Genomic DNA, 24,078 nt, shown 5'->3' with positions numbered 1-24,078 from the left:
CTGTCACCTCACTTTCCAGGAGATACCTTCTTCCACTCTCCAGGTTTTATCTGTCACTTCACTTTAAGGGAGATAACATCCTCCACTCTCCAGGGTTCATCTGTCACCTCACTTTCTGGGAGAAAACTTCTTCCACTCTCTAGGTTTCATCTGTTACCTCACTTTCCGGGAGATAACTTCTTCCATTCTCCAGGTTTCATCTGTCACTTCACTTTCCAGGAGTTAACTTCTTCCACTCTCCAGGTTTTCTCTTTGGATGCACCTCCCTCCACATTATAGGTTCTTCAGGCTGCTTTCCCCTCACTCCTCTTATGATCCCCTCTTTCACACCTCATTCCTTGCCTTGCTCTCCACCATTTCTCCAACTCTCAATAACCAAAACTCACCAGCTCTGCCATCCAAAGATCCCTTTCTCTGCTGGCCTGGGAGCTGGCCTTTATACAGAGCTTGGACTGACTATCTTCTCACTGAGTGGCTGGAAAGGTCAGGTGTCCTGTCGGAGAATTCTCAGTGGCAGGGATGCTTTGTAGTTCTGAGTCTGGGCATGGAAGCTTTGAAATAGGTCAGCAGCCATATTAGATTTTCTTTCTGTGTGATGCTACTGTCTTGCCTCTCCCCTTCTGGCTATATTACTTCCCCTTGTTGAAGTTTGCTCTGGCTGTCTCCTGTACTGAGTCGGTTTATATGTTATAAAGCTCTATTGTGGGACTGAGAGTTTGAGCAACGCTTTCTGGTGTATTTTGTGTTGCATGGGTGTTTCACCCATCGATTTCCAAGGACTCTCTTTCTGCCAGTGTGCAAGGGAGGGACAGGGACCACTTCAGGGTGACCAGGGTTTCCCATTGTATATCTGCCCTTTGACCTCTAGCTGAGTTCCCTGGATGCACTCTGGGGTTTCGCTCTGTGAGTCACAAATGCTAGGAGATGGGTTCATTATTAGGTTGCTCTTCCAAGATGGTCTGGGAACCCTGTCCTTGGGATATATTTATATGCACAGGTTGACGCTCACAAGTGAGGCCTCTGATACCCACAAACTGCCCAGGAACAGTTTCACTTGCCCAAATCCAACTTCACGCGCACAACTACATCCTCAGGTTCATCCGTGCAGCCTCCTAAACCAATGCCAAGACTCACATATTACGTGATGCTACGCCCGTCACCACCGTAGTGGTCTTGCAACGCATGGTCTTGTCCAGAAGATGGAGTGTTGCGCACCAGGCAGGCTGTCTCTAGACCTTGGAGTCTATGAGAGTGTAGTGTGGTGTAGGAAATGAGAAAGACTCAGACTGAGGAAGGAGAGAATAGGAAAGGGGGGAAAGGGACTAGGGAAACAAGTTAGGAGGACATGAAGAGTAGATAAAGGGGAGATGGATGTGCTCGTGGCGGTGGGGATGCGCGGGTGTCATAACTGAGTATAGTCTAAGAAAAGTATATGTCCGTTTAGAGCAGCCCCGCTAATGAGAGGGCAATATCTAGACCCCCCGCCCGAAGCATGGTACAAGATGTTAGCCTTGATGCCAATAACTGCTTCAAATGCCCTATTCTCACATGGCCATGTATCTCAGACTCACAGGGGGGAAGGGCAATGATTAAGGCGGTGAGGGCATGCTGAGGAGATGATGGCACCCAGTGCAAGGGTTGCATAGAAGACATACTAGTGATTTGTGGATAGGATGCAGGACCCACAAAAGACAAGGTCTCTCCGGCGCCCCTGCAAAACCAGTTACATCTAGTGTGGTTTCACAATTCACATATGGGTACACTGCAAATTACACATAAGTGAGTAAACAGAAGAGCAAAGTTACCTGCTTATGCGCCCGCTATAGCATTTTACTTAGCCCACTTGTTTAATGTAGAGGTTTTTTTTTGCGATCCAATAAACATCTTCTTCAAATGATAATAATTCTGCACTATTTATTGGCATAGGATAGTCCAGACAAAATGCTGACACGTGTTTCGACCATAAGGTCTTTCTCAATGCATTAGTTCTAAGTCACCAGTTCTTTGTTGCTGTTGCTTGGATCAGCCAGGATGCAAAACATCCTTAATTTGCGATATTGTGATATTCCGCATGAAAAGAACACATGAGTGTCAATATTAGTATCACAATACCTCTATCAAAAGGGCCATTGAATATGGAATCGCTATAGTTTGTCTCTGCTAATAACTCACTTATACAGAATAACTTAATGAGCAATAACTTATTGAAGGAACAAGTTTTAAATTGAAAACTATGTCATTTCAACAGTAAAGACAGTGAATTAAATTTGGAGCCCTTCACAATCCGCCACGGAGGAGGAGGCCTCTGCTTCTCTTTGCTAGCCCCTTCCCCTGAGCCCAGCCCTTTCAGCTATAGAACCAACATTCCCAGTAGCCCTGTGCCAGTTGCCCCCAATCCCACCCATCTATAAAGGAAAATAGCCCTATATCCATGTGCATTCTCCAGAGCCCATCCCACCCTGAATGAGAGAGGAAAGAAAGCTCAGCCTCCCCGGGCAGGCATCCAGGCTTTTAGCAGCTCTGGAATTGACAGGCACAGCGATTGCGCGGGGAAGGGGCTTAGCCCAGATGTGGGCATCTTGCTTGCTGTGCCTAAGGAAACAAGCTGCACCTCCCAGATAAGGACCAACAAACCTGACACATGTCTGGGGCTGCTAGCATTCCCTTGCAGAGGGGACATGGCCTATCAGGGCTTGACTGTTGCGTTTGGTGCATATGATTGGTCGCCTTCAAATAATAGCGCAGACGGGCTAAAAAACAAAGAAATTAAAGCAGCCCAGAGCAATGCTAGTGGTTATGATTAATTCCTGGATTTACATGCATCACTTTTTGGTGTCTGTTTATGCCCCAGGGGATGACTACAGGGAGTATAGAAAAACTAAAATAAGATTTTTTGGAGTAGTGTGCAATATTGGTGATGCATGGTGTTGTATATTACCTTCTCCTTTTCTCAGCTGAAAGCCGCTACGCTGAGAAGAACTTTCCAGAAAGGAAGAGCCACGACCCAGCCCTGGAGATGCCCGCTACTAAGCTGCATTCCATCAATGGATATGTGAATATGTCACTGCCTGGTGAGTACAGTGTCAACTTCTCTGAATTTGGGGCAAGGCGTTAGTATGTGCATCTAGGGGTAATAAAATCAGTACCCAGAGGTAAAGTAAGTTATTGTGCCAAACTGAGCACAGTGCCTGATACTCAATCTGGGGCTACAGGCAACCTTTAATGAAGGAAGAGCGCGCTGCTCTGGAGGGTATCACTACATATTATCCCCACCAAATATATCACCATGTATATGGTCGTCGGGAACGGCCATAGGCGATATTTTTGGGGGGACAATTTTGGGGGGTTTTGGTAGAGGAAGTTGCGGGGGTGTCACCCGCTCCTTTAAAAATAATGAGGGGGCTGCAGGGTTGTCCCCCGCAGGTTGCATGCCTTACTATTGCCGCAAAAATATGGTGATATTTTTGTGTGCCGATATTTTTGCAGGGACTTTAACACATGGGACCCTCAGGAGTCTGGCGTTCAAGTCTTAATTCCTAACTAACAAATTTATTAAATGTAAAACCCACACCACACACATTTAGCCTAATCAATACAAGCCAAGTGAAAATTGAAAGTGGATCTTTGGAGAAGCAGTAGCAAGCTGGAAAAACATTGAAACAAATGAAATTGGCAGGGGAGGACCACTCTCGCCTGCGATCTCACCCATGCCCTCCCGCCAATATATAACTTTCCTCAGATCCGAGCCATGCCTCCCGTCCTATAATCAGCTCACACTTTAAGATAGGTCTAATTGGTTTTCTCGGCCTGAGTAATTTTGTGATAAGTTAGTTACACCTATGGTTGTTAGATCAATGTTATTTCTTTGACTGATGGGGGTCCTTCCAGGCTCCCTCCTCTCCCACCCTATGTTGTGGCCACTGCAGATTGCCAGAACCACACACACCAGGTCAGTAGGTATGTGTCTCTTTTATTTGGGACTCAGCGAGCCACGAAGCAGTCGCCACGGAGCAGCCTCCGCTTCGCCCGGAGTCTCGCTCACTCTCCTCTCTACTGTCCTGGAACCCATAGTGGAGGATTCCAGAACCAAGCACAACAAGATACCATAACACCTGGGAGACAGGCATGGTATCAAGAGGGACACAGAATCAAAAGCATTCATTTTAAAACCTTTATTTACTAAGGTTCCTGAGTTGGTGGAATGCCTGACGGGCCCTAACTCTAAAGGGATGGTTCCCTTAACTTATGTTCCTAAGGGCTGTCGTTAAATAGTCCAAAATAAAAGTCAGTCTGTGTCTAAACCCATGCTTGCCCTTGCTCTGTACAACAATGTGATCTGGAGTCTTTTAAAAAGGAAACAACTATGTTCAACAAAATGGCGAAGCCAGGGTTGCTTTCAGGTGGTCTTTTCACCATGTGCAATTTGGCCATTGTCACAAAGGAGGGGTCACTCAACAGGGCTGTTTGTGAGGTATTCTCCTCAGGGCCCTTGCAGTGATTTCAAGTACCTTCAGTGTCTTTGAGTTCCTTGGGTTCCCTTCCCCAAGATTCAACTTGTTCACTGTACTTTTCTCAGTAGGTCTCTCAGGACTCCCTTCCCCAAGCTCAGCCCTCTTCCAGCTTTCAAAACAATATACAGGGTATCGTACAAAAATGTCGCCCTCATTTGTGCGCCCCCGCAGTCACTGTGACTTTGGAGGCGAACAAAATGAGGGTGACATTTACTCCGCCCAAGCAGAGCGGAGGTTGCAGGGGTGTCCCCTGCTCTTCCTGGGTGCAGTAATGGGGGTTGGGGGTTGCAGGGGTGTCCTGGAATTGTGGGTGCAGTGTGCATTTGCTCTATGATGGTGAGTGTTAGTGTGTGCGCACGCATGTGCACCTGTGTGTGTATGTGAGCATTGTGACACGTCAAGTGTGACTTTTCAGTGTCAGCGTGTGTGGGTGTGTGTGTGGGTGTGTGTGTGTGTGTGTGTGTGTGGGTGGGTGGGTGGGTGTGTGTTTGTGTGTATGTGTAATTCAGAAGATGCCCATCTAGTTCTAGTTTTTTTTGTATTTTGTATTTTGTGACTCGCAGTTTTTGTTTTGTCCAGCAAGTGTCCTCTATTACAAGTCCCAAAATGCAAAGTAAAAAGGAAATCTGAATGATCATCTTCCAAATAACAAGGGACATGTGGCACATATTAATATATACAAGACCTGTCACTTGGCTAGGCTGCAAGAATAACATATGCCCAGGTACTTTCTGCATTCATAGCGAAAATCAAAAGCTGGCACCCATGAATATACAAACAGTACTGCTTAGCTTCAAAGTGAGTAAGAGGCCGGCCCCCTCCGGCCATGTAGCTCTATGTGGTCTTGTAACTTTCCTTCATGTATTAAGCACCATGGGCTGAGGGGCCTGGCTTTACCTCGGTTTGAAGCTAACCAGGGTTGGTCCTGGTTACTGCATGGATGGGAGACCAAAGTCACCAGTGACGTTTCACCCTTGACGTCACGGTAGCTGTAAAAATATCTATTTTTTATGTATCAAAGATTGCAGGCTTTGAGAATTCCCAATGTTTTTATTTAATGCCCTCTACGATTAAATTATTTGCAGAGAATCACACACTTTGGTTAAGCATTGTGCTACAAGCCTCTTGTTTTATGACTGGTCTCTTGATGACTGTTGTGAAACATCGCACGACCCCAACTAACCACGTTTTAGCAGCACATATTAGGGTAAAAAATGATAAGCTGCAAGAATAACACATGCCCAGGTACTTTTGCCCCATAGCGAAAATCAAAAGCTGGCCCCCATGAATATACGCACAGTAAGGAGCCACATATTTTAAAGTGAAATATACAAATGCAGTTCAATTGACCTTCTCCTTACAAGAACGTGTGGGAGATAAAATAGCACTGGACTTTAAAAAAAATAATGAACCCCAGAGAAATAATCTGAGAGTGGAACTCTCCAATAAATATGCTGGCAAAGTATAAAAGGTGCTCACCTTTTAAACCCAGCAATCCGCAGTGAAATATTCCAAGGAAAACAAAATCCCAATATGAAACAAGTGCTTGTGGTCTTGTGGGTAAGCGTCTGCACTGGGAACATGGCAACCTGAGTAACAAGGAAAGAGGACGATTTTCAGAAGCTCTCAAGTCTCAATCGAAAGACTTTAACGAAACTCCTATTGGGGTAAAACAGCACATGGGAAACCCCAAACACACATGTTACCAAGACCACTCCAATTTCAAACTAATTTGGAATCTAAACATGGACCAAGCTCTCTAGATTAATGCAAATATTTAATCAGTAGGCATGTTTATATCTAATCAATGAATGTGAATTGAATCTTCTGTTATAAATCCCTCCTGATGAGCCAATAGATTTGGTGAAACACGTGTAGAGGGCACTACTATTTAAGAACAATTTTTGGAGGATCATTTTTGGAATAAAAAAGCATCATGATACAACAAACATGATTTTTGTAACATCATTTAACCTATAGTTAGCGTTAACTTTAGGTGCGCTACAAGGTGACTTGAAAATTCTGTTCTTCACAACCTGAGCAACATCCTGGTATCCAAATACTTGAGCAAGCTTACCAACCTCAAAAAAAACAAGGGGTTGCATTTGCCATCTGAAAAAAAGTTACGCTGTCCACCCACATGTGTCCTATATTGGTGCCCTGTAAAGCAACCACAATCAGGGGAAAACAACTGCATCTGTGTCCAGGATTGCAAACTTTTCTTGCCACATCGGGGGCAAATACTCATGACTTACTTGCCCTCTCATCATTTCCCCCCATCACCCCCATATCTGGCTTTCAACAATACTCTGCTTTATAAAACTAACTAGAAAAGTACACATACCATAGTGTCACTCACATATATAAATCCTTATAGTACTATGTTGTATAAAAGTGTACAGTTGTGGCATTATCCCCCCCACCCCCCAGCTTCACTGTGGAACTAAAAATAAGAGAATGCAATTCAGAAAAAGGCAAAAAAATGGTTTCAAGGACCGACAGAAGCATGGGAAAAAAGATGATAATGTGGATGCCCTGTGTTATGAGATATTCAAAACTAAGAAACCACACGGCATTCAGGACCGTGGACTGTCTGCCATCCATGCAGTATCCGGGACAGACCCTGCTTAGTTTCAAAGCAAGGAAAGATCCAGCCCCCTTAGGCCATGTTCTCCAAGTGGTCTTGTAAGGTAGGCGCATTTTGAAGCTAAGCAGGGATCATCCAAGTTACTGCAGGGATGAGAAACCCACTGTTGCTGTATAAATGGCCATCTTTGTATTTGTTATTATTGCCTGGGAGCCTAAAAATACCAGAATGCAATTAAGCAGAAGGCAAACAATTGTCTCTGAGTGCAAAACTTTCAAGGACTGACAGTAGCACGGTTTAAAAAATTGAAATGCCTGTTCAGTCACCCATCCATGCAGTAAGAAGGACTGACCTTGCTTGGCTTCCAAGCAAGGAAAGGGCCAGCCTGTTCCTCTAAGTGACCTTGTAACGTTGGCTTTTTTATCGGGAAACGCGGCCTGAGGGGGCTGGCCTATTCCTCACTTTGAAGCTAAGCAGGGTCTGTCCTGGTTAATGCATGGTTTGGAGACCTGGATGGCAATCGAGTTTTCCACCCCAATGTCACTATAGCTGTAAAAATATATTTAATAAATAAATAAATAAACTGCAACCGCGGGTGTGAAAATACACATACCCTCGGCTATCCATAGTCTTTTGTAGCTGCAAATATTGGCAAAACGGCCAAAGAATCATGTGGTCCTGACCCCCAGGCCATCACAAAGTGCACCCCCTAATCTGTGCCAGCTACCGCACTCCCTAGACGGCCCCTCACCTTCCCTGACCTCTCCCTTACCCCCCACAACATACACTGTTTCTGTGACACAGTTTGCTTTCAGAAGTCGGCTATTCGTGGCTCTATCCGAGGCTACAGGAAGCTTTGTGTTGCAAACTCAGTCCCTAGACTCCTCCAACTCCCAAATGTCACTCAGTGCCCTTTGGGAGTTGAATATCACTTGCATCAAGAGAAAAACAAGATGGTGGTCGTTTCATTTCTAGAAATCTCTGATTTCGGGTAAATCCCTTTGTATTTTTGGGAAGGGGCACCCCCTTCTCTGTCCAATATTTAAATAATGACTGCACGGAATAACCCCAAACCACGCACAGATTGCGAGTCAACGCTTTGAGCCAAAGCTGTTTCAGACCTGTTCTAAATCCGTCTAGCGACTTGGGTTGTGCGCTTTGGCAAAAATTGACCTTCTTTGTCTAAGGGAAAATGAATGGAAAGTAGACTGCACTTTTGAACACAATCTTTTTTTTCTACCATTAATAACTTTTTTGATTTCTTAACAAATCATTACAAAACTTTGCAATGTAGGGGGGAGGATGGTGGGGGCTGCGTTTTTTAATCACTTTTGAAATTTCAGCCAAATCTGTTACTACAATGAAAAGTTATTAACGATATAATTTTGAGGGGTTCCTATGGGAGTTCGACTCACCTTATCTATAGGGCAGCTTCCCCAGACAGCTTCCCCTGACACATATATATTTATATATATATATATATATATATTCACTGAAAAAACATTGTTAAAGGGCCATTATGGTTAAGTTGCACTAACAAAAACCTATGAAATTCCATGGAAAAACTTTCTTAAAGGGACGTTATGGTTAAGTTGCACTAATAAAAACCTATAAAATTCAATGAAAAAACTGTGTTAAAGGGACATTATGGTTTCAAGTAAAACCGAAAAACCCCAGAAATTCACCAGCAGAGATCTTATTGTAAAGTGTGGACGGGTTCTCGGACACGTCATCATGCCGCGCGCCAGCGTATGGTCATGTGGCACTGTCCGGAAGGTCCACTACGAAGTCAGATGTTCGTAGACATCTATGGATGCAAAACTAGTTCAAATAGTTGGCAAAAAGTGTATAGAAGTGTTAAAAATGATTCGTGAAGGTGGGAAATGGCAGAGTTCTAAGGTGACACTTTGTAAATTGGAATCAAACATTGATATATTGGGTAAGTATGATATTAGTAAGTTGTAGGAAAATAGAATGCACTGGTAAAAACCTATGAAATTCACTGAAAAAACTTTGTTAAAGGGGTGTTATGGTTAAGTTGGACTAATAAAAACCTAGGAAATTCAATGAAAAAAACTTTGTTAAGGGGACATTATGGTTAAGTTGCACTAATAAAAACCTTTAAAATTCACTGAAAAAACTTTGTTAAAGGGACGTTATGGTTATGTTGGACTAATAAAAACCTATGAAATTCAAAGAAGAAACTTTGTTAAAAGGACGTTATTGTTTCAAGTAAAATCGAAAATCCCAGAAATTCGCCAGTTATGGTAAGCTAAACAACCATAACTCGCGCCACCACCGTGCCCTGCTAAGACTAACACCCAGGACATCAAAGATGACATCACACAAATGTAATTGATGACATCACTGATGACATCACATATCTGGGCCACTTCTTTTTGTTTATTGACATATATAGGGCAGGTGGTTTTGTTCACTGGCAAGTCAGAATAATAACATTGAAAAAAGTGCTATATATCTAGACGTTAACCTTGTCATATGTTCTTTAAGTACTTTCCTTAGGGTTTGGTCTCAGCTCACATACATGGGGAAATGAGCAGGCCTCAAACACACAATTCATTTGTATACATGAAGATACACTTTAATGTCATTAAAACTTTCTGATAATGCAGTTTCTTTCTTCCTTACTTTAGTTTCCCTGTTTGTGCCTCTGATTTGTATGCATCGTGGTTCTTCATATGTATTGTTTGTAAAATTTTTGCAAAGTTTGGTGTGGATTTGTCCAGGGGGAGCGAAGTTCATAGCAGCCCAAAAAAGTGCTTGTCCTACGAGATGAGCAACTTAACCATAACTACATGGCCGCTACCGCAGGCCATGTAATATATACTAAACCATCAATTACCCATGAAAAAACCGGTATGAAGTGATCAGAGCTGTTCATGCTCTGGAAGATCTATATAACAGCCAAGAAAGGAGCATCTCCAAGAAGGACAGTGAGTGTATAACTGGATGAGTGAGTGAATAACTGAGTGAGTATGCATGTATGTGTTGTGAAGGCTCTCCAATGACCCATCACTATATTCTGGATTCAGCAGCCAGCATCTGGCTATTGAAAACGAAACGGTGGTTTGAACATTAGGAAGGAAGTTGGTTCTGTTGAGAGACTCATGCTTTAGCCACATGTGCTACCTTGGGCCACTGTTGTCCTAACCCTACCATTGACTGAAGAGCAGGTCATAGTATGATGGGAATCAATGGGAATCTTTATCACCAGTCTGTCTTCTCCTTTTATGCGCAGAGTTAAAGGTTTGCCAGATGAAGACTGTCCACTGGCACGTGATCAGCATGGGTATGGCGCCAGAGGTGCACTCCATCTTCCTGGAAGGCCACACTTTCCTGGTGAGGAACCATAGATACACGTCCTTGGAAATCTCCCCGGCCACCTTCCTGACGGCCATCATGATGCCTGGACCCTTGGGAAGCTACCTGATGTCCTGCCAGATTCCATCCCACCAGCAAGGTAAGCATCTGTGGGCACAATGTGAGGGATCCTGCAGTTAGGTGGGATCCACCCAGAGGCTAGGGCATACAGGGATCCTGCCAGCCAATGGGGACTAGGCCGAAGGTCTGCACTGTCAGGAGGAATCTCCAGAGGCTTGTGTTAAAGCCTCAGGTCACCACCCTGATCTAACAAACCTCACAGGACTTCCCAACCTGGGGTAGATCTAGCCGAGCAGCCAAGGAGCAATTCTCCGGAGGTGAGTGGGTCGTACAGCAACACAGTGCGGCAAATAACTGGTTCAATGAAAGGAATGCACACACATGGCTATAGTCCTATGTGAACTTTATTTACTGGTTCAGGTAAAAAAAGAACTTGTGTGCACAACTTGCTGGTATGTATAATATCTGCAGGTCTCAGTTGAGAGGGTCTGTCCGATAATGGCGCTCTCGCTGACACATGCACTCAAAGTAGCCATTTGTACTCTCAATCAAAATATTCTGGGTTAGAGGTCACCAGCACCTAAATCTGGCAGAGCCTCTTTTGTCTCGTGCAAGTTATAAACATCTCAAGTCCACCACTGCCTCTGGCCTTCCTTGTATGTGGCACATTTTAACCTACTTCCAACCCAGCATTCCCTTGCACGTGGCACCCTTAGTAGTAGTGTAACATGTATCCCAGAGTGCTTGTGAAGGAGGCATTGCGCCACGAACACAACACTGGATGAGCAGGCAGGCAACCCTTAGATCGCCGCTAATCAGCACAGGGTTCAAGGAGACTGGGTAGGTGGCTGGCCCATGGGGCTCAGAGGGTGTGGACACTGTGGGTGAACTGCCAGCCAATGGGGAAAGTGTCAAAGGTCAAGTGTGGTCCAGTGGTGGTTCTAGGGCGTACGCAGGAAAACGCCACTTCCCGGGGGAATCAGAAGGAGCTCTTGGGAGAGTAGGAGAATACGGATTTCAATGGAGGAGCTCTGTGAAGGATCCACAGTGAGCGCATGAAGGTGACAAACACTGAGGGGTCAATGCAAATTCAAGGCAGAGCAAGAGGAGGTTGCAGCCAATGGGTAATCAGTGCGGGCACCAATGAGAGCAGTGAAAACCATGCCTCCTTTCCCCCCTCCCCAACCCTACCCATTTTGCTGTTAAACACTTCACTAGTGACGAATGATTCTCCATACAAATATCAGCGCTTGTTACTGTCTCAGGCAGTACCCAGTATGCGTAGTTTATATGGGCAATAAATAATGTTATAGTCCTTATGTAAAAAGTCTAGCACTACTTTCCAGTCTTTGGAGAAAGCGGATTAGTGCCCCTGTAGTGAAATTGTCATCCATTCCATTGCCAGAAAGTTCCAAATCTTGGCAAAACATTCCGTAGAGTGAGGGGGCTATTTTGCTTTACGTTTTTGAGCAATCGCTCGTAGTGCCGCCAGTTGCAATATGGCGTATGCCTTTTGAATTGACTTCGGTTGCTGTCTAAAGTCCTTCTCCATTGTCATTAGAAGGTTTGTATGGAGAGATCTTATCTTTGGCACGGGAAACATTTCGAACATGTGCTTATTCCCTACTTCCCAATACTGCGTAAACACTGGGCAACTCCACCATACATGTACCCATTTCCCCACCCCTCCACATTCCCTCCAGCATTGATCCGACAATGATGGTTTCATTTTCCCCAAATGAGCTGGGGTGTAGTGCCATTGCACCATTATTGTGATCCAGAACTCTCTGGTCTGGATTGATCTGGTGAGTTTGGGAATTGTTTTCCAAAGGTTTTCCCAGTCTGAGTCTGAAATCTCAGCCCCCAAGGATACTTGACAGTGTCCCCTATGGTTAATCATTCCATTTGCTTCCGTCTCCCCCATCAGCTTATGTAGGTTCGAGAGAAGGGCTTTGTTCACAGGGTCGGATGCTACACATTTTTCTAGAGGTGTTCATTCTCTTACCGCTGCGGCCTGTACTGGAGGGGCAAGAATCCAGTGTCTCACCTGAAAGTATTGGAATCTGCATTTTTTTCTGATAGACTCATCTCTTGCTTACATTGTATACATGTTTTAACCTCCTCTCCCTGAAACATATCCTTGGGTTTTACGCAGCCTGCCTGATTCCGTAAATGCATTGAGCTCTAGGCCTGGGGTAAATTGTGTGTTAAAGAACATAGGAGTGAGTGGGGAGGGATATGTGGTCCAAGTATGCTTTTTAACAATTGCGTCCCAGTTTTCCTCCACTACACTCATGTTGTCGCTCGTGTGCATGTAAGCCAGCTGATAATTTTTAGGCGTCCACTGAACCTCCCGGAGTCGGGATCCCCCTACAGCCTGTTCCATCTGTATCCATCTTTTTTTAGATTGCTCATGGACCACTCTTCTTTGATTGCCCTTCTTGGGGCTGCGCAATAGTATTTCAGGACGTTGGGGAGACCCATCCCACCCCTCTCAGTTGGGAGTATTAGTGAACTTAAAGCGACTCGCAGGGTTTTATTCTGCCATATGAATGTAGAAATAGCTCTTTGTATTCTGTGAAAAATAATAGAGGCACCCTAAAAAGTAGTGCTTGAAAGATATACAAAGCTTTGGGAAGGGTGACCATTGTTACAGAGTTTATTCTGCCACCCATGATATAGTAAGAGGGGTCCACCTCTTTTGCTGCGTTTCGTTTAGCAGTGTGGGGTGATTAGCTGTGTATAGCCCTTTCAATGTGGGGGTTATTACAACCACAATAAATTTTTTCCCTGCCCACCCCAATTGCATGAGTTCCCATAGATCCTGCATTTCAGATGATGAAAGTGACAGATTTGAAATCTCAAATGTGGCTACGTTAATCTTTAACCCTGCCACCATGCCAAAGAATTCCAGTTCCCTGGTGGCCGTCTTCAAGGAGTTAGCTGGATCTGTTACCATAAGTAGCATGTCGTCGGCGTATGCCATAATTTTGTGGGAGATACTGCCAAAATGTATCCCTTTTATTCCCTCTGCATACCGAACCTTCGTCAATAGAGGCTCCAAGTGGAGAGCATACAGTAGTGGTGACAGTGGACACCCTTGTTTGGTGCCCCGTTGTAACACAATAAGGGGAGATATATGGCCGTTTATCGCTAATCTCGCGGTTGGGGTTTTATAGTCAGCTTTAATCAGTCCCATGAACTTTGGTCCCAATCCCATCTTAGTTAGGGTTAAAAATAAAGAAATTACTATTCCACGCGGTCAAAGGTCTTCACCGCGTCAGTGGAGACGTGAACTGCTGGAATCTGCTTCTTTTCCACTTTCTCCAGAATATGACACACTCTACGAATATTATCATGTGGCTGCCTCTTTTTTGTAAAGCCTGTTTGGTCTCGGTGAATGAGGGCAGGCATAAGATCCACTAACCGATTGGCCAGACCCTTGGTAAACATTTCTGCGTCTATATTAATTAGGGCTACTGGGCGATACAACCCACAGTTGGTTAAGTCTTTACCAGGTTTAAGGAAAAGAAGTATTTTAGCCTCGTCCATGGATGGGGAGATTTGATGTGTGTCTGTGAAAATAATTTGGTCAATATGGGGGCTAGTAGATTAATGTTTTCTAGAATCTGGCCGGATAGCCATCTGGGACTGGTGATTTATTTAAGGGAATGTCCCGGATGGCCCAGAGTACCTTGTCCTGAGTTATAGCTGCTTCCAGTGCCTGACTAACTGTTGGGGTGAGCTGGGGAAGAGTGACTTTTTTGCGTCCGTGTGTCGGGAGTTTCTGATTTGTAAAGATTAGCGTAGATTCTACACTAATCTTTAGAAGGAGTGGAATTGTGTAAAGATACTTATGGTTCCTGATGTCTACTCCCCAGAGGGCAGTTTAATCTGTTGTATGATACATGAAGCTGTTTTCTGATGAAGTCTTGACGCTTGCAGACGGTCACTTTTGTTAGCTTTGATATAATATATTTGTTTTCAGCAAGAGGAGGGCTTTCTCTGATTTTAGGAGATGGAATTTGCCTGCTGCAGCCCTAAACTCTTTCTGGACCTGTGGACCCAAATTTGTTTCCATCTTCTTAAAAATGTGGGCTAATTCCCCCTCAAGTTCTACTTCTAATACTATACTTTGTATCTATTAGCCTCTGCTGCTATGAGGAACCCTCTCAGTGTTTCTTTAAAGGCATCCCAAATGATATTCAGCATCTCTCCCTCCTGATTTAGAACAAAGTATTCCCTTATGTGCTCAGCAGTCTTTTTCTTGACCACTGGGTCTTGTAATAACGCTAACAGGAATCTCCAAGATCAGAGTTTGTGTTTCTCTTTTGAAATCTTACGATCTACCACGATTGGGGCATGATCTGAAAGGTTAATTTTGTGGGTCGTAATTTGTGTGATTGAACGTCCATACATAATCTATTCGGGAGAATGTTCGGTGTACGTGTGAGTAAAAGGTATAGCCCTTTTCTTCTCTCTTTATAGTAAGTCAAGCGCCCACTAAAGATAGATCTGCACATTTCTTTTGCAGGGCCACCGATGGGGAGGGTGCAACATATCTAGTGAGCTTGCTGCGGTCCCGGCCCGGGTGCCAAGCTATATTAAAGTCTCCCAATAACAATAGTTCTCCTTCCATAAATGATCCCAGTGGCCCCATACTGTGTTTCATAAAGGCATACTGGCTTGTGTTTGGGGCATGTATTGCGGCTACCGTTAACTTAACTGCCTTAAATTCTAGGATCACAAATCCATATCTGCCCGGAATATGAACCTTAGTGTGGACAACTTTGAGCTCCGACCCTTGTTTTATTGCTACTAACACACCTGCTCCTTTTCATTCCGCTGTCGCCTGTACAATAGTAGGGTAGTGACGAAGATCGAGTTTACCTTTGTCTATTTAACGGATATGAGTTTCTTGGAGCGCCACCGAATCCGATTGGTGACGCCTCAAGAAGATCTCTACTTTCCTCAGTTTCTGCTGGGTATTAAGCCCCCTCAGAATCCATGTTAAACATTTGAATAATAACTAATTTGAATAATACAATGTATTAAGTCTACGCCTTAAAGCTAATAGTTGCAGGCACATTTCAGTCACAGCATCATAGTCATTTTCATACAAGATGGGTATCCCTCCTCCTTTTCTAGTATCCCCCCTCATTAACCTCTTAACATCCCTAATAACTTTGTTAACTTTACCCCCTGCCCCCGCATCCCTTCCCTTGAACAGTTCCCTGGTGCGAGACACAGTACCTATTGTATCCCGGGGCCACCTCTCCCGGCTGCGAATCACCCCTTGTCCCAGGCCTAAGTGCAGAGAGTCCTAGCTCCCCCATCTGTTACCTGGACAGATAGAGTGCAAGATGTTGCGATCTTTCCGATCTGCTTGTCGTGTTTTCTTTAACTAAGTCTGTGTTGCTGAGAGAGAGTTGTTAGATTTGTGACGTCAGCGTCCTACAAAGTGCCTAGTTTGTGGATTGGGCCTCTGAGTTGAACTCTCCGATCTTCATTTTGCGGGCCCGTGCGTTTCCACTTATGTCGATCCATGCAAGTCCATTCTCCTGCCTTGAAGAGCGCCGTCTGTTGCTTGAATGTAGCCTGAGCCCTTCAGAGAGACCCAGCTGAGCGTCCTCCTCAATGTGTAATAGTGTCATGCCAGATTCTCTCTTGTCTCCCATCCAAGTTAAAATTAAGCCAAAGGGAAAGGTCCATCTGTACCTAATGCCTTGTGCTTGAAGAGTCTTTGCCACTGCAGACATATCCCTATGGTTTTGAAGGGTCAGCCTGGTCAGGTCCTGGTATAGCTGGATCTCTGTCCCATTATGCGTGATCATCGCTGCCATTCTCACCTCCCTTAGTATGTGTTCCTTTTGTGGATAGAGTGCGGAGGCTGCCAGCACATCCCAGGGACGGGTACCTGGTTCTGACCTCTTAGGGCCCGTTCTATGAACCCTATCCAGCAGAGTGTTAGAGGTCTTGATTTCTGTAATGAGGTCTGCGAATATGCGTCTGACTGTTTCTTTCAATTCTGCGTCCAGCACTGATTCTGGAAGGTTCTTTAGTTGGATATTGGAACGCTGTGAACGGTTCTCTAGGTCTTCATATTGCAATTCCAGGTTGTGTGTCTTTCTAGACAATTCCTCAAGAGCGATGTCAGCTTGTTTGCTCCCCTCCATCAGTTCCTGAATTGCCCGTTCATTGGTATCTACACTTTCTACCAGCGTTGATATTTCCATTATTTCAGAGGTGAATGTAGAGAACTGTAGTTGGAAGGAGGTGGCAAATTTATCTTGGAACTCTTGGAAGATTTTAAGAAAGTCATCCTTGGATGCTGCCATGTCCGATGCTCCTGGTTGGGTTCCCAGAAACTCTTGCAAGTTTACTTTGGTCAGTGACCCTGTTGGCTTTTACTTTTGCCCAGAGCGATTCCAAGGGTTTGGGTTGTTTCTGCTCTGAGTCTGTTTGTCCTAGTGGAGTAAATTTCTTCCTGGTGCCAGACATAGGTCTTTAATTTTGACTGTATGCGTTTTGTTTACTGTGAGGGCAATCCGCATGTTATTTCACTGTATATGTATCTTGTCCCTGTGTATTAGTGCTGAAGCCCTTAAGACTGGCTCTCTAGAGGTTCAAAGAAAATTCCAGGGTTGTTTTTATTGCCCTGTATTACTGCATGTCTTTTTCTCCCCACAGGCGATTCTTCTGTCTAATTTGTTACTCCTTCGAAGTGCCGTGGTGTTTTGGGGTGTGCTTTTATCTGACAGGCAATTTGAGGTGCCCTGGCCACTAGAGGCAGTGTTGTTTCCTCTGTCTGTGGGCAGAAAAAGTTTAGTTTTATGGACGTTACGTCCTGGCGATTACATCCGGGGACAGAGTTGCAGTATTGTCTCATCCCCCTGCGTTTACTTGAGCTCTCAGCTCCTTTCCACAGGTTTTGGATGCCTTACTAATGGTCTACTGCGATCCCCGCTACTGGTTACAGTATCGGGTGCGTTCATAAATTCTTCCATCAGAGGCCACTTGATTAGAGATAATTAGGGCAGGGCTCGCATTTGCCATACTCGCATCGCGTCTCGTACTCCGCCGGTGTGTGTCACTGCAGGGGTGTGGGGTTTGTGTAGACCTCTTCAGGAGTCATTAGGTCGAGGGGGACACACCTTGGTCAATGTGTCTCGTCTTGGTTGCTTTCTTTCAGACAGAGCCTTCGCCAGCGTGTCCTCTTCATTCGGTGGCCATCTTGGAATCCTGTTTCCCATTTGAACCTCTATGGGGATAGGTACACCTATGCCTCCCTCCTATTCAGACACCTTTCTTCTTCCCTACAATTCACTCTGGTCTGGCTTACTCCCCAGTCCTGTTCAGTTTTGTGCTCACTTCATGGTGTCTGGGTGTTGTTCATTCGTTTTCATCCCGTGCAGAGCTGATGAACCAGGTTTTTAGGAGTTTTCTGAATTTTAGATGGCTCTTTATAGTTTGTATTTTTCTGGGAAGGGAGTCCTAAAGTTTTACGGCTAAGCAAGAGAATGCTGATCCACTAAGTTTTTTCCTCATGTATGGTTTAGGTTCTAGGTGGATGTCGTTGCTGTATCTGAATGTTCTAGTCGGCTGGTAGATGGTGATTTTCATTTGTATGAATTCCGCACCTAGGACGTTGATTGCTCTGTGTGTTATGCACATTGTTTTGAAGGCGATGCGTTTTTTGACTGGGAGCCAATGTAGCACCCTTAACGCTGGAGTGATGTGGTTCCTCTGTGAGAGTTTGAGGAGAAGTCTTGCAACTGCATTCTGCATACTTTGCAGTTTCTTCAGCAAATAGTCCGGCATTCCAAGGTATAAGTTGTTGGCGCAGTCTATCCTGGACATGACGAGGGAGATGAGGGCCAGTGTTTTGTGTGTGAAGGAGAGGAATGGTAGAATATTTTTGATCGTGTGTAAATGGGAGCATTTCTTGATTATCGTGTTTACTTGCGGTTCTCGAGTTAGCTCACTGTCCATTAGGATTCCAAGGATTTAGAGAACGTTGCATGGCGTGGGTGCTGTTCCCAGTTCTCTGGGCCATGAGATATACTGGTTGTTTCCTTGGTTGTTGGAAGTAACCATGATTTCCGTCTTGACCGGGATGGTTTTGAGGTTGTTAGTGTTCATCCATTGGTAGAGTTCTTTGAGACAGTCTATTTGCGTTGTGTTCTCCACTTGTTAGTCGCCGATTTTGTAGAAGATCTGTGTATCATCTGCGTAGTTGTAGCAAGTGAAGCCGTGTCTTTTGATGATGTTGATTAGTGGTTTCAAATAGATGTTGAAGAGGAGCAGCAATAACGAAGATCGCTGTGGTACTTCACAAGTTGTGTCCCGCGGTGCGGATTTGAATGGTTTTATCTATACTGTTTCTGTTCTTTCAGACAGGAAAGATTTAATCCAGAGCAGCTCTGTGTCGGTGATCCCTATTTCTTCCAGTCTCTTGACGAGGATGTTATGGCGGACTGTGTCGAATGCTGCGGAGAGGTTGAGTAGTATCAGTGCCGAGTTTGTGTGGGAATCTGCGTTGCTCGTTAGGGCGCCCCATATAGGGAGAAGTGCCGTCTCCGTCCCTTTCATGGGTCTGTAGCCAACTTGCTCCTGGTCCAATAGTTGGTGATTTTCGACGTGTTCCAGTGTTTGTTCGTAGACGGCGGTCTCTAATAGTTTTGCTGGATAAGGAATGTTTGAGAGGTCTTCCACATCGTCCGTTGTGAGAATGGGTTGCTTGCGGTACTATCCCCATTGAGAGTGATAAGTTGAAGCGGTTTAGGTGGCATTCAGAAGGTGTACTCTGTGTAAGGACTGATTTATAGGTGTCCGGTGGGCATATACTCAGTGAACACCTTTGAATGCTGAAATATGTGTGCAAGATAGGGTTTGCACGCTGTTACGTCATCGCTGGTTAATGTTAATTATCGTTCACAGCCGCGTGCCATCTAGTGGTTTTTGTGGGAATAGCATTGCAGAGAAAGCAATGCTTATTCTGCCAATTTTTCTTAACGTTTATTATCCATATTTTTACTGTATGTGGAATTATTAATTCAATGCTTACAGGGTGGGGGGGAGACACCCCAGACCCCCATGACCTGACTAATGCCCCACCCCATCTACAAACATCACATTGTTTTTCACAAACAAAATTCAATTCAATCAGTATTTTTTACTCCGTGTTTTTCAATTCCTTGTTTTTAGAGCAATAGAAAGACTTCTCTTCACCATCTCAAAATGCACTGTAATTTGATAGAGTGCTTAAATAATGCACGTATGGTATGCCTAGTATAAGCCATCGATTTCTTAAAAACATGCGAAAGTTAGGAATAGCACAGAATTGCAGGGCGGAGTGGTGGTGGTGGGTTAGAAGAGGAATTGGGGGAACGCCCTATTTAAAAAAGAAATATAAAAGTGTTTTGTGTCAATTCCCACTGGAAGCTGCTCTCTGATCTCCAGTCTCTGCTCCTGTTCTGCGTTTTGCCTGTTTTGACATTGGTGTAATATCTAAACGATCACTGTGCCTTTAAGAAAAAAAAGAAATAGAAGACCAACCTACAAAAGCTCACGTCCGCGTGAAGTGAGGAGCAAAGTGTTTTGTGAATGGTGCGCGGCAGCAGAGTGGATGCTGATGCCTGATAATATACAAATGTGCAGGGGTCAAGTCCTAAAAATTAAAGTGGGGGGGGGCTCAACAAACACAATGGGATGTGGCATCGCCAGAAATTAGCATATCAAGGTGAAATATGCACATTCCATTAAATTGGCTTCGCATAACCACCAAGATTGCACTGAACGCATGGCGTTTGCCTTTCATAAAATTAACACACACACAAAACCAAGACAGGATATTTTCTTCTAATAGTGTTTTTGAAAACGTTCAAAGGTGTTCATATTTTAAACTCCAAGAACCAATACAAATGTTTTCCCTGGGGCTTGAAGTACCAAAATGGGATATTTGTATCACCTGTAGTTGTTTGCTGTTTTTCATCATGTTATAGTGAAGTGTCCGGCCTACAAACATGACGACTGCGGTTTGATCCCAGAGGTCCGCTTTAATTCATAAAACATCCATTCTCTTTTAGCTGGGGGGTCTGAGTCCACCCTCTGAATAAAGTGAGTGGACTCCGTCCCCCTGCGTATACCCTCGATATGAGCCCTGCAAATGTGACACTTGAATATCCCCTAGCCCCTGTTTTATCTCCGGCCGCGCCTTCCAGCTTTAGACTGACTTTGAACAAAGCATCTCATCTATCAATTAACTATTTGTCTCCCACCAATTGATACCTTGTCTGGACCGCCTTTGTGTATTTTGAAACACTGCCCGAGTCGATCTCTACCCAACTGGGGAACATGACGAGTTGTTGAATGCTGGCGTCGGTTCTTGAATCAACACGTGTATACCCAATGGTACTAAGGGTAAGTGGCGAACCCCATATGGAGACCGTAACTAAGCGGTTGGTGACTGTGAGACCTCTCCCCTGAACCACCGTTAACCAAACATTCGATAACGCCCATCAGCTGAAAACTGTTATGGTTCCGTACCGGACATAGCCACCAACTACGTTTGCAGCCTCGGTGACTGTAACTTCGCCTTTTGAGCCGAGTGTTAACAACTGCTTTGGTTGCAAAATCTACATTCGCAAACTCAGTGACTGTGTTCTTCGCCTTTGAGCCAAGTGCTGATAACTGCTTAGGTTCCAACATTACTCCATATGGGTTGCCTAAATGCTGTGACCCGGTTTTAGTGGGTGACGCCCGGGAGCCATACCCTGCCTATTGCTAAACTTGTTAGTCATTACTTCCTGAGTTGGAACCATTTATCTCTTGGATCTATTCTTGCCTATCCGAGGCGCTTGATGGTATCATTAACTGACTCTGACTGAATTGAATGAATTACACACCTAATGTTGATGCCTGTAATACTTGCTTCCTCTTGCTTTCCTCCAGAAAGTCATCCAGCTTACTATTTACGCAATTAACCTGGAATAATGGTCAGATTGATCTCATAACTACTTTTTTTTTTTTTAAAGCGTTATCTTTATCCAACTCTGCTAAACCTATCCTCCATAATAGACTCATAAATGGTACCAGTAGTGGACGATACTGAATGAACATATTCTCAAGTCCCCATTTCAATCCCTTACGATTTCATCTGATTTTCATTGGTTAACACATCACATGTGGCCCCAGGTTATCTTTATACATTAAAAACTGCGATGCCGACTAGCCAAAGCGCATCTAACCCGTCAGACCTTTCAACACCTTCCCTGCAAATAGTTGCAACAAACGATATCATGTCCTCAAGGAATGAAAAACGTAAAAGAGCCAAATCTGTAACAAACGATATCAGCCACTTTTGCAGCATTAACAAAACACCCAAGTGAAAACAACCACGAATTCCTCCAAACCGATCACACAACCTCTTGACAAACAATTATGAATAGACTTTGATGAGATTTCAGACACCTTCATGTCAGATGCCTTAACAGTGGTGGTTCTGCCTACTAACATCCAGGAGGAACTAGATATCTGCAATTGCCCTATGATATCAAAGGAGCACAATGCTAACTACCATCCAGAAGCGACTGCTAATACAATTGGTGACAACTTGGTCGCCTTGCGACCTCCAATCACTGCAATAGCCCTAGTGCACTCATCCGACCAAGCTAATATAGACTCTTCCTCCAGAGAAGTAATTGAGATCCCTGCTACAATAACCCAAATACAGCTTCAATTAATGCTGATAAAAGAAGCTGCGATGATAGAAAGTAATAACACAATTGCAGACAAAGAGGCCCAGAAGTCATTTTAGTTCTGGATATCCAAAAGTCTATTTCCCGAAACTTGTCTCCGTCCCTTCCCCACCCCAACCTGGCCGATTTGCCCATTCTGTGTGGAAACTCTCTAGATTCCTTGAGCTGTTCTTCAGCTTCCTTTGCCAATCCCACTCCCCGAATGATAATAAACGGCCTGCCTCCCTCGTAGAGGTAACCTTGTCTGTCTTGAATACCGCCCTAATGTCACTGGCTAGGCTGTGTGAGACACTAGACACCAAAGTGATATTCCAATCGGAATTGCTAACTAAATTATGTGAACATTAGCCCAAAAAACAAAATCACAATGTTGCTGAAGTATCCACTAACAAGATTGACCTAAATATATCAGCCAAACAATTGCTTACACCCTCCCCCTTAAATGTGCTACCAATTCTAACCTCAAAGGACAGGAGCCTTACTTCAGGTATTATGAATGACGAACCGCGGGTTGAAACTGTTCATCTAGTATCTCACAGCGAACACACTCCCAAGGTTCAACCGTTCAAGCTTTATCTAAATAAATCGCTATATCAGCCACCAGTAAGTTTATTGCTTAAAATCTGGGGACAAAAATTAAGCAAGTTCAAATGAAAATAAATTCGAAAAACCAAAAATCTATCTCCAAGGGATTACAGGTGGAATCAAGAAAAATGTGTGCGCTCTTTCAAAATCCCAGACAATATCAAATTCAATGCAAGTGCTCGGCTGATTGAAAAAAGCAAGATCTTAGCCAAAACAAAAAGCTATGCTAATTCATCCAAACCATCGATGAAAATCGCACAAACAAATGCTGACATAGATAATTCAGGACCGTTGCGTGATCTCATTGAAGCTGCCAAACAATTGGAACAGACCTCTAAAATCAATCTAGACCCCATATTATTTCTGCAATCTAGTAGTATGCAGCCTAAGATCAAATTCCGATTTAATAATAACGAAAATGCTATGAACTCTATCCAACTGTAGCAAAACACAACCAATTTCACTACCGTAGAACAAAGAAGGAAGGAATTAGAAGAGGTGGGCGAAGGCATGTCTGCCCCTCACTTATCTAAGACACCTGTCGTTGCCACCTACCAAACAAACATCAGTGCGGCTCCTCACAGTGAAGTAGACTCATTAAAAATAAACTGCAGAAAGACCTTGGTCAACATCCAAAGAGATGTAGTACTATTGACCTAAGGTCCAAGTCACTAGGTCCAAGTTATCATACTCTAATTTTACATTGCAGACCAAACCCCTGTCCACAGTATGTATTGGCAGGCAAGATCTCAATTATATGACATGGGGTTTATTCTTGTACAAGATCACACTCAAAGCCAAACAAATGAAGACAAAATAGGGGAAGTGAGTACCCATCCAGGATTTACCAATAAACCAGCTCCCTATTCTAATACTAACCTTGACACCAACCTGCGCCTAATGGAGGCTCACCTACAAGAGTCCCTGGATGATTTACGTAATCTTAAACTCACAACAAATCAAACTTGGTCAAAGCCGACAGTGAATAAAGATACATCTAGCCAGAGGTAACAATCCATTCAGTCCTATTCTTCTAAGCTCACCCTAGTCTCATGGAACACAAGAGGCTTTAAGCATCGTTTATTTAGCGACACTGAGGTACTCGAGTCTTATGATCTAATTATCTTACAGGAAACATGGCCTCTAGAAACCCCGGTATGGGAAGGCCATGCCCTGTCTGTCCTACCTGCCAAGAAAGGGCCATTGGCCGCCCGACAAAAGGCCTTTTAGTCAC

At 44.2% G+C, this 24,078-nt stretch overlaps 1 protein-coding gene across 1 annotated transcript in view; it reads left to right on the top strand.

The window, feature by feature from the left end:
• F8 (coagulation factor VIII) overlaps positions 1-24,078 on the top strand; it is a 906,500-nt gene that overhangs the window by 591,634 nt on the left and 290,788 nt on the right. Inside the window, exons 6-7 of the mRNA XM_069648978.1 lie at positions 2,955-3,071; positions 10,358-10,579. Of these exons, the coding sequence (XP_069505079.1) occupies positions 2,955-3,071; positions 10,358-10,579 (339 nt within the window). The remainder of the gene's footprint in view (positions 1-2,954; positions 3,072-10,357; positions 10,580-24,078) is intronic.

This window comes from Ambystoma mexicanum, chromosome 2q (assembly GCF_040938575.1).
Source record: "Ambystoma mexicanum isolate Mex_15411 chromosome 2q, UKY_AmexF1_1, whole genome shotgun sequence".
In the NCBI taxonomy this organism is placed as follows: Eukaryota; Metazoa; Chordata; class Amphibia; order Caudata; family Ambystomatidae; genus Ambystoma; species Ambystoma mexicanum.
The sequence above is the reverse complement of the archived record's forward strand: the minus strand, read 5'-3'. Positions and strand labels throughout refer to the sequence as shown.